At 40.7% G+C, this 11,087-nt stretch overlaps 1 protein-coding gene across 1 annotated transcript; it reads left to right on the top strand.

Moving 5' to 3' along the window:
* The first annotated feature begins 4,928 nt into the window (after positions 1-4,928).
* On the top strand, positions 4,929-10,780 carry SAP18 (Sin3A associated protein 18). Its single transcript, XM_044666132.1, has 4 exons — positions 4,929-5,120; positions 5,350-5,459; positions 10,004-10,126; positions 10,396-10,780. Exons 1-4 carry the CDS (start codon positions 4,992-4,994, stop codon positions 10,550-10,552), a joined length of 519 nt encoding a protein of 172 aa, XP_044522067.1. The 5' UTR covers positions 4,929-4,991; the 3' UTR covers positions 10,553-10,780.
* Positions 10,781-11,087: the final 307 nt, after the last annotated feature.

Below are 11,087 nucleotides of genomic sequence, written 5' to 3'. Positions count from 1 at the left end.
GAAGGAGTTCTTTTTAAAAGGCCCAGGAGTTGTCAAATCATGTGCCATCATCATAATTTTTCCAACCCATTCTAACCTCTCACAGTTTAGGTTTCCTCAGTTCTATCAAGTGCAAAAAGATTAAAATTGCCCAGATTGTTCCCTTTCATCTGTTTCTCATAGTGCTGTACTCTTTGACAGCAACAGTGAGCCTTTTGTCTTGTTTCAAGGACCAAGCCTCCATGCCACATTCCCCCATTGCTCTGGACACCTACTCACCTACTGTGAGAAAACTTGTTTCTAAACATGGTTCTCTCTAGCACTGATAGTTGAACTTTTAGCCTAATCTGGCCCAAAAATGGGCTTCTATTCCATTTTGTGCGCTTTCCTCCCCATCTCTGAGACCCTTTACTCCCTTTCTACCTCACTACCATCCTACCATCTTTGTGTGTTGTTTCTTCCAATTTTAACGTAAGCAAGGGTTGTCTTACTTCCTTGTACTTGTATCCACATAGGAAACAAGTACTGTGCTAAGCCCTGAGAATGTAAAAAGCAAAAGACAATCCTTGCCCTCAAGAAGTTCACAGTATAATGGAAGAGACAAAAAGCAAAAAAATGGGATAAACAAGCTATATACAACATAAATACCAGTAGCATTAGTAGTGAGATTAAAACCCAAATCAGCAGTGTCCAAGTCATGATACATAATTAATGTTTCTTCTATTGGGTTGAATTCCATTCCTTGGCTATTCATTGTCTGCCAAGCCTCAGCCTTGGATGACTCCCACCATTCACTACCTTCATTCCTACATGTGGGCTCTTGAATGAAGGTAGAGAAAAATCATGAAATCATTCTGACTGAGTCTCCTACAAATTTATATTACATAACCTCAACTGGAGCCTCCCTGTTGGTAGGCAATCCTATTATACCTGACTTATCAACTCACTATCCTACCCTTCATAGGAGCTCTTCCAAACCTTTTCTTCCTTCTTTAGTCCTCCCATGGTTCCCTTCCCTGCCTCAGGTGAAATCCTCATCTCAGATTTTACAGAAAAAAAAAATTGAGGCCATTAATTATAAGGTACTTCTCCCCTCCTTCATTTCTTCTATCACTTAGATGCTTTCTTTCACTATCTCTGCATTCACTCCAGTTTCACACAATAAAGTCGTCTTCTTGTCACAGTTAATCCCTCCACTTGTTCAAGCATCCCTTTCTAGTCTGTCTTCTCCAAAAGATTGCCCCTTTGTCATTTCCACTCTATCGCTTATTTTCAATCTTTCCCTCTCTCCTGGTTTATTCCCTACTGCCTATGACAGGCCCATGTTATGTTTTTCTATCCTGAAAAAAACCCTCATTTAATCCTCCCATTCATGCTATTATCTTCTGTCTCTTCAGCCTTTTTTATTGAAACTCTTCAAAAAGGCTGTCTACAACAAGTACCTCTACTTTCTGTCTTCTTACTCTCTTCTTAACCCCTTATTTTTTTTATTCCATAGAAACTGCTCTCTCTAAAATTACCAATGACCATTTAGTTGCCAAATAATGTGACATTCTCCCTCACCTCTCAGCAGTTTGACCCTTTAGATCACCCTCTCTTCGTTGATTCTCTTTTTTTCTCTCTTAAGTTTTTAGGATAGCTCTCCTGTTTCTCCTACCTACCTGAACCCTGCTTCTCCTCCCTGTGTGACCACTCCTCTATCTCTGCTGGATCATCATTCACATCCCATTACATCCTGCCCTCTAACTATTGGCTTCTTTCAGGGTTCTGTCCTGGATCCTCTTCTCTTCTTCTTCTACACTTCTTCACTTGGTTATCTCGTTAGCTCCCATTGGTTTAATTACCATCTCTATGCTAATGATTCTCATATTCACCTATCCTGCCCCAAACTCTTAGCTGATCTCCAGTCTTGAATCACCAACTGCCTTTCAGATATCTCAAACTGGATGTTCAATATATCTTAGACTAAATATGTCCAAAAGAGAAATTATTTTTATTCCTAAACCCTTCTTTCCCTTCCTCCCTTCTCTAATATTGTAAAGGGCAACACCATTTTCCTAGTCCCTCAGGCTCACAACCTAGGAGTCATCCTAGATTCCTCAATATTTCTCACTGCTCCCACCCCCATCCAATCTGTTGCCAAGACCTGTCAATTCTACCTTTGCAATACCTCTGTAATATGTCCCCTTCTCTTCTCTGACACTGCTACCACTCTGGTGCAAGTCCTCATCACCACACACCTGGATTATCCCAATGAGGTGTGCCTTTCTTAAGACTCTCCCCATTTCAATCTATCTTCTATTCAGTCACCAAAGAGATTTACTAAAGTATAGGTCAAACCATCTTACTCCCCTACTCAATAAACTCTATCATCTCTAGGATCAAATACGAATTCCATATTTAATAATAATAATAGCTAACATCTATTTAGCATTTACTGTGAGCCAGATATTGTACTAAGCTTTAAAAATATTGTATCATTTGATCCTCACAACAACCATGGAAAGCAGGTGCTATCATTATCCCATTTAAAAAAATTTTTTAAACCCTTACCTTCCATCTTGGAATCAATATTGTATATTGGTTCCAAGGCAGAAGAGTATTAAGAGCTAGGCCATGGGGGTTAAGTGACTTGCCCAGGGTCACACAGTTAGGAAGTACCTGAAGTCAGATTTGAACCCAGGACCTCCTGTTTCTAGGCCTGACTCTCAATCCACTGAGCCACCTAGCTTCCCCCTATCATCCCATTTTAACAGATGAAGAACCTGGGGCAGAGGTTAAATGGTTGTTCTGCTGACTCTGTGATTTGCTCTTTGTAGTCATAGAAATTTTCCAGGGTTAGGTGTTTCTTTTGCTGTTTGCTCATTTTTCCAGCTTTTTTTTTTTTGGCCTGTGGACTAGGAGTTCTGAAAGCTGATGATTCTGTCTCCTCTGCTGATGGCTCATAGGACTCAGCACTCGAAACTATTTTGCCCCGGGGCTAGGGCTTCACTGCAGCCACAGTTCTATAGACTTCTGGGCCATACTTCAGGCTGATGCCAGGGCCTGGGACTTCTAAGGGGTGAATGTGGTTTCTGGGATACTCTGTTGTTGGTGTAGCCCAGTTACTGGGATCCCAAAGTTGTCCTATGACCAGGCTCAGAACCTGGTGCATTAGGTGGGGGGTGATTGGCCAGCACTCCTCCATGTGCAGTTTTACTTCTAGTTTCCCCTTATCCTGTGAAAATTGACTTTCTCTGCCTACCTTTCAAGATGTTTTCTGCAGGAGAGTCCCCTCTCTCCCCCTTGCTGTTGGTTTTTGACTCATCATTTTGAGATGCTTTTTAAAAATTGGTTTGGAAGGATTGTCAGAGTGGTTTCAGCTTTAGCTGCTACTAAGTCGCCATCTTGGTTCTGCCCCTATTTGGTTAGACATTGAAGAAGCCAAGGTCATCCCCTGCATCTCAAACCACTACCAGTTATCCTGACTTTTGTCTTGCTACTAAACTTGGATGACTCTGGAAGAGAAAGTGTGTCTGAAGACTTGGTGAAACAGCCTTATTTATATCCAATTCACTCACAAGGCAAGACATTACCTTGTGATGTCATTGGTCATCTTCAAAAATGAAGGCTAAACAACAGTAACACCTTCCTCCCCACTATGTATGTTTTGATACAATGACACTGGCCTCCTCCCTGTTCCATAAATGAGACATTCCATCTCTCTCTTTAGGGAATTTTCTTTATCTGGCTTGTCCCCCAAACCTGGAAAGCTCTTCCTCCTCATCTCTGCTGACTTGTCTGTTTTCCTTCAAGTCCCAATTAAAATCTCAACTTTTACAGGAAGTCTTTCCCAAACCCTCATAATTCTAATGTCTTCCTTCAGTTTATTTTCTATTTTATTTATTTTCTATTTATTTTGTATATGGTTTGTTTGCACGTATGTACACATATAATATGTTTACATATTATATCAATTAGACTGCTGTTGTTTTTTTAAACCTTTACCTTCTGTCTTAGAATCAATACTATATATTGGTTCCAAGGCAGAAGAGTGGTAAGGGTTAGACAATGGGGATTAAGTGACTTGTCCAGGATTCCACAGCTAGGAAGTGTCTGAGGCCATATTTGAACACAGGACCTCCAGTTTCTGGTCCTGGCTCTCAATCCACCAACCTACTTAGCTATTCCCTTCCACCCCTCACCCTCCCCTCAATTAGATTGTAATGTCCTTGAGAATACACTTTCTATATCCTCAGTATTTGGCACAGTGTGGCATACAGAAGGAGCTTAATAAATGTTTATTGATTAATTGTCACTGACCTCAATTTAGGCTGAATTCAATTCATTAACTGATCAGTAACCAGGGGTTTTAGAAGGCCAATAGATTAAGAGTTTTGGCAACGACCTTCTATAGTCTATATGATGCCAATGATTTTAAGTAAATGGGCTCTGATTTGCTGGGCTACCCATTCTTTCCAAAGCAACCTTTTGAAATGCTTAAATTACCAAAGGAAGAGACACTGAGGATGGGGAGGCTAGTTCCTTTTCATCCAGAGAGAGAATCTTTAGGAGCAGAATCTTTGAGAGAAAGGGAGGAAGGAACTGACTGGGGAGCGTGTTTTTTCATTTATAGAAGAACTAAGTTTTCAGTCCAGCAATTCACACCTCCAAGAAAGGCTTCGGTCATTTTGTGGAAATTATTTTCTTATTGAGGGTGAAAACTCGGTCATTTAAGAACGAGTTACAAAAACTCCAGGGTTTGGGCGTGGCAGCGGGAGGGGTGGGGGAAGGCGGGGCCAGAGGGCAAATAGAACTCGCCTTCAACCTTAACCCCGCCCCCAGTACTGGTCCCTCCCACCCCCACCCCATCTCACCCGCGGACTCAAGGCTTCAGGAACTAGATGCGCACGCGCCGCAGAGAAGGCTTGGTCATATCGTGCGCCTGCGCTGGAGAGCCGCCTCGCCTTGCCCCGCCTCTTCCCTCCCTATAAGTCTGTCGAGATTCTCCTCGCGAGAGACTTCGTTCATTCATGCTCGCGGCCGGGGTCGGAGGTCACAGTGAGCGTCTAGGAGGCCGAAGGAGGAAGATGGCAGTGGAGTCCCGCGTCACCCAGGAGGAAATTAAGAAGGAGCCGGAGCAGCCTATTGACCGGGAGAAGGTGAGGGCCTGGGGCCGCTGGGGTTCCGGCGGAGGTGGGGCCTCACTGGCGGTTGGGGGTGGGGAGCCGCGGCCTGCGAGGGCGGGCGGCCCCTGCTGGGGAGCTTGGGGGTGGCCCGGGCCTGTGGGGCGGCCGCGGGGCCCAGGGAGCGGCCGCGGGCCGAGGGGGCTGGGTCCGGAACCTCTTTTCTCCTTCATTCGTGTCTCTGCTTCTCCGCCCCCGCACGCAGACGTGCCCTCTGCTTCTGCGGGTCTTCACCACTAATAACGGCCGACACCACCGAGTGGAAGAGTTCTCCCGCGGAAACGTGCCTTCGAGCGAGCTGCAGATCTATACCTGGTGAGTGTTGGGGTGAGAGGGAGGGAAGATGAGGCCCCACCTGACCCCAAGAGGTTCATTATCGGCCCCGCCCACCCACCTGACGTCATTAGTTTTACCGTCTTTTTGAGGGGACCCTCTTGAGTAGGGTAGTTCTGAACTTTAGGGGAAGAAATGTGCCCATCTTCCTGAAACCTCTTGTGGTCTGACTAATCAATGTGGGGGTTCCCTTGACCTATAATAGTAACCACAGACACATAACACGTTAAAATTAACAAAACTTTCATATATGTTATCATTCAAGCCCTACCAACAAGTACCTTACACAAAGTAGTCGGTTTAAAATGTTCATTGATTGGTTAACCTTTAAGGTGTCCCTGGTATTAATTAGTGCTACCATTTTAATAAACAAAGGAACAAATTTGGAGAGGCTAAGAGCCTGGGGTTAGTTTTAGAGGTCAAACTTGTCTTCAAATCCATCATTCATTCCTCAGTCACATCACAACGCATCCTCTGTCTTAGTAGTCTTCAGCTGTTTCAGCAGAAAAACTCATTCTTAACTCCATCCCGGTGTCTCTAACTATAATTGTTAAAATACTGGGATTGCCTGGTTATAACCTCACCTGCTTCTAACTGAATACTTAAACCTTGTAAACAAAAACTTTCTTAAAAATGTGATTGTCTCTGCTGTGTGTGGAATCCCTGGTACCAACTATCAATAGATAATATCAGTGACTGAACAAAATATAGCATATGACAGCAATGGTATATCAAACTTTAAAGAAAAGATAAATATCAAGAATTTAGAAGGGTGTAGAGTTTAATGCTCTCATTTAGACTCAGCAGAGTTCAAACAGGTAGCAAACTCAGAATTTGAACCAAGATCATCTAACTTGAAAATTCAGCACTTTCTACACTATTCTTATAGTACTTTTGAGCAGGAACCTGAAAAAGAAAAGCCTAATGCCCTTTTTTATGTGTTATGGGTAGAACAAATTTTACTTGTTGAATGAAGTTAACTTTGTAGCCTCTTTTTCCAAAAACTTAACTCTGTATGCTATGCAGCTGTGAGGTTTGACAATGATTACTTCTTTACGAATTAACATTGCAGATTCTTCAAGTATTAATAACTTAATTTCCTCAGTGTGTTAGTACTCCGTCTACCTACTACATATCTCACAACTTTTTTGTATTTTAGTAGATGATTTTTTCTAAGAGTTGTCCCCAAAATTCATCACTCTGTGGAGCCTTTCAACTAGAGAATAGCATTTTTTTAAAGAGCTAAATATTTAATAAAAGAGTGTATAATAAAGTTTAGTTTGCTATCCAGTGTTCTAAAGTAGATTAAGGGCTTTCTCATGTTTCTATTTGTACTTATGTCCTTAAGGAGTTGAAAGTTGTGGCAACCTACTCTAAGCTGTTTCTGAGCACTCTTACTTGATTTCAAAATTCTCTTTTCCCTAAGATTATTTCCAAGTGTTGGCAGGGTTGTGGGAAGTTATCACAGTAAAGAATTGTTAGTGAAAGGAGTGGGGGTTGGGGGTGGAGAAAACAGTGCAAAGAGTTACTAGGTTGTTCGTTTTCTTTGGCCCAGTGACCCTACTACTTAATCCCCAAGAAGTCAAAGATGGATGAAAATATTCACAGCAGCACTTATTATATCAGCAAAAAATGAGAAATTAAGTGAGTGCCAGTTGACTAGGGTAGCACACGTTACACACACACCTGTAGTAATAGGATTAAAAAAAAAAAAAAAAAGCTGGTGAGTAAGCAGAATGACCAAAATTGGTATTGAAGAAGCAGTGTTGAAATATGTTTATTTTTGGTAAAGGTAGGGGACTACAGGCATGAAATGTTTCATCCACTATTAAGCATAGATACACACTGGTCTTACTTGACTGTTTTCCTTTCTTAAGAGGATGGCACGGGAGAGGGGATACTTACTTTTTTTGAAGAAAGTAATCTGGAAATAGCTGATGTAAAAAACAAAAGGCATCAATGAAATTTTAAAAATATTTCCATAGTATGCTTCTGAATTAGCTGTCATGGAAAGTTATTGGAAAAATAACATACAAGGGGGCAGCTGGATGGCTCAGTGGATTGAGAGCCAGGAGGTCCTAGGTTCAAATCCAGCCTCAGACACTTCCCAGCTGTGTGACCCTGGGCAACTCACTTAACCCCCATTGCCTAGCCCTATAACAAATAAAAAAAAAATTAATACAGAAGGATATATATAAAAGATATTAGGGTTTAAAAAAATAACATACAAAAATGTTAATACAACTGTTATTTTTTAAACCCTTTTGCTTTAGTATGAATTCTAAGAAGAATGGCAAGGCTAGGCAGTTGGGGTTAGATGACTTGCCTAGGGTCACACAGTTAGGAACTGTGAGTTCAAATTTGAACCCACTCCTCCCAACTCCAGGTCTTGTGCTTTATTCACTGTGCTCCCTTGCTGCCTCTACTTACAGGTTATTTAATGCAGTCTTAGGAGACAAGAAGACCTGAGTTTGAAGATCTGGTCTCATCACTTAGTGCTCTGTGATCATGGTCCTCTATGAACCTGTTTTCTCATCTATCAAATGGAACTAAAATTTTGCTCATCTAGCTATTTATCAGATGAGAACCAATTTTGAGGAAGAACATAAGACAGTGTTATTGAAGTATTGGCATGTGTGTCCACACTGGGAGCTACTACACTTCCCCTCTTCACAGCGCCCTAGGACATTTTTTGCATGTCCCCCCATCTTTTCAGCAGCTTAAAGTAAGCACTTCCCCCCTCCACTTTCTGGAATAATGTTGAGGGTTCACAGGCAACTTGAAGTTGCAGTTTGGGCACTCAAACCTGAAAATCTTCGTCATCGCTGACATAAGATTCAGAACTAGAGGAGATCTTAGATTAGGGGAAAGTCCATGGAGAAGTCATTGAATTTGAAGTCAGAAGATATGGGTTAAAACTAGCCTTTTCAGCTTGTGATTTGTGTGATTTTTTTTTTGTGTGTGTGTGCGTGCTATTCGTTTCACCTTTCTGTGCTTTAGTTTCCTTATCTTTAAAAATAAGGAATTTGAGGAGGTTGATGACTAGGAGACTGATGATGAAGACTTCTGTTCACCTCCTAATGGAGGTGTTGGACTTGAGGTGCAGAATCAGAGACTGTTTATTTACTTGACTATTTATTTAAAAGATTTTTTAAAATTAACAGGGAGAGGGAAAGGGTAGCAGTAGTGAAGGCCAAAAAGGAAGATGAAATGGTAATTAAAGTTCCTTTCTTAAAAATGCACATAGAAGAGCAGCTGGGTAGCTCAGTGGATTGAGAGTCAGGCCTAGAGAAGGGAGGCCCTAGGTTCAAACCCGGCCTCAGACACTTCCCAGCTGTGTGACCCTGGGCAAGTCACTTGACCCCCATTGCCCACCCTTACCACTCTTCCACCAAGGAGCCAATACACAGAAGTGAAGGTTTTAAAAAAAAAATGCACATAGAATTGGAGAAGGTTCAGAGAGAGAGACCGAACAAAGCAGAACAACTTTGAGAGTAAAGTGTTGAATTTATTACTTCCTAAAAAAGCAAACTACATAATATACATAGTACAGTATTTGTTTTCTGTTCTCAGCATATAGAAATGTTCATGTTTGGCATTTTTTTAAAGTTCAGAATAACAACATTTTTTAAATAAATACCTGGAGCTTGGAATTGATGGTCTCTTTAAGATCTGTTATAGCTCTAAATCTATGATCTTGAATGTTTTGCCCAGGTTCAGACTCATACACAACGAGGACTTTATACTTTATAGCAGGGGTCAGCAACATATGGCTCTTTCTGCAGGAGCCATAAAGTCAATTTTTTTTCAGGCGCTGTTACAGGAGCGGCACTGTGAGCACTGTACGGCTCTCACGAAATTACATTTTAAAAAATGTGGCGTTTATGGCTCTCACAGCCAAAAAGGTTACCGGCCCCTGCTGTATAGATTTGTTGGGGGAAAATGTTTTCTTAGGACAGTGATGGGCAACAGCTTGGTGTGTCAAAATTCGCCAAAAAAACTGAGCATAACTCAGGTGGTGTGTCACTTTGAGGAAAAAACCCCATAATTTTGTGATATTTATAGTTTAAATAACAAAAATGTATAATTGTAATATATAACTATTTAATAAACCAAAATAGGTAAATTAATATAGGTAGAATTGTCATTTATAATGTACAGTGTCTACACTACACTATAGCAAATGTTTCATTCTTGGCATGCGGCCCCATACTTCTCTGCATGTAGCCATGTGTCATCGAAAATGGCTACACACGTCAGTGCTGACATGCGTGTCATAGGTTTGCCATCACCATGTTAAGATGTGAACTGGAATTTAAAAAAAAATCTCTTTGATCACAGGATAACTTTTTATTAATGGTTTTTCCAATATCCCTTAAACTGTGCTTGTGTTTAAGACCCCGGTTATTTGTTAGAAAGTAAGAACAGCTTAATATCTCTTTAGTACTTGACTCTTGTTGCTAATTGTAAATAATTAATTTTAGTATTATTTTGTTACTTATTAAATTGACATTTTCTTCACTTAGGATGGATGCAACCTTAAAAGAATTGACTAGTTTAGTAAAAGAGGTCTACCCAGAAGCTCGAAAGAAGGGTACACACTTCAATTTTGCTATTGTTTTCACGGACCTTAAAAGACCTGGTTATCGGTAGGTAATTTCTATATATCTAGTTACTATACTATAATTATTATTTGTTTATATGTCAGCATAGTTGGAGTTAGTGCTCTTTCACAAGGCTAATCAAGTGCAGAGATAAGATGGCTTGACTCATCTTTGGATTATAATTATATCAGAGATGACTAGTATCTATTAGTAAAGACCCTTAAATTTTCTACATGTTCTTTTTTCTTCTACATATTCTAAAAGTGATTAAGTATAAATAATTGACACTAAATAATTTGTTTCCCTTTCTACAGAGTGAAAGAGATTGGCAGTACTATGTCTGGCAGAAAGGGAACTGATGACTCCATGACGCTACAGTCCCAGAAGTTCCAAATAGGAGATTATTTGGATATAGCAATCACTCCTCCAAATCGGGCACCACCTCCCTCAGGGCGCATGAGACCATATTAAACTTTGTTTACAATTTCTTGCATTTGTTTGACATTGTGTCAATATCAGCTCTTTATTGCCTTTAAGCTTTGGAAGCCCTAAACCTATTTTTAAATCATCTGTTTTAAGAATTAAAACCTTGACTCTGTTTTGGTGGTTATCGTGCAGATATTGACAGATGAGGGGACATGTTTCAAATCTTGTGTAAAATATAAGAATATAAAAGTGCTCTTAGCATTCTCATTGAAAGTATCTTGTTAAAATACACTTGTGCAACTGAACTGATTCTGTACGATATTGGGTTCTTTGACTTGAAATGTGTTGCTTTTCCATGCTGCTGCCTTCACTATCTTCCTCACACTGGTCTTTGATGCCCAGAAACAAACTGAATGATTCAGGATTGAGTCTGTGTTGAATAGAAATTCTTTTATAATAGTGGACAAATGTTCTGAGTGAAGTTACAAAGGAAGGTCCAGGCATAATGGTTTTGGGATGGTGGTGCTGGTAGTAGTGTGTTAAGAAAGACGGATTGATTTCACCATATACAGTACCCTGG

This window comes from Gracilinanus agilis, chromosome 3 (assembly GCF_016433145.1).
Source record: "Gracilinanus agilis isolate LMUSP501 chromosome 3, AgileGrace, whole genome shotgun sequence".
NCBI classification, from domain to species: domain Eukaryota; kingdom Metazoa; phylum Chordata; class Mammalia; order Didelphimorphia; family Didelphidae; genus Gracilinanus; species Gracilinanus agilis.
Note: the sequence above shows the minus strand (reverse complement) of the source record. Positions and strands in the feature narration are given on the sequence as shown.

Excerpts from the sequence above, each read along its gene's own strand:
- SAP18 (XM_044666132.1), top strand. The coding sequence starts at position 4,992 with ATGCTCGCGGCCGGGGTCGGAGGTCACAGTGAGCGTCTAGGAGGCCGA. Across the intron at positions 5,121-5,349 it reads AGCCTATTGACCGGGAGAAG|ACGTGCCCTCTGCTTCTGCG; the intron begins GTGAGGGCCTGG and ends CCCCGCACGCAG. Across the intron at positions 5,460-10,003 it reads GAGCTGCAGATCTATACCTG|GATGGATGCAACCTTAAAAG; the intron begins GTGAGTGTTGGG and ends TTCTTCACTTAG.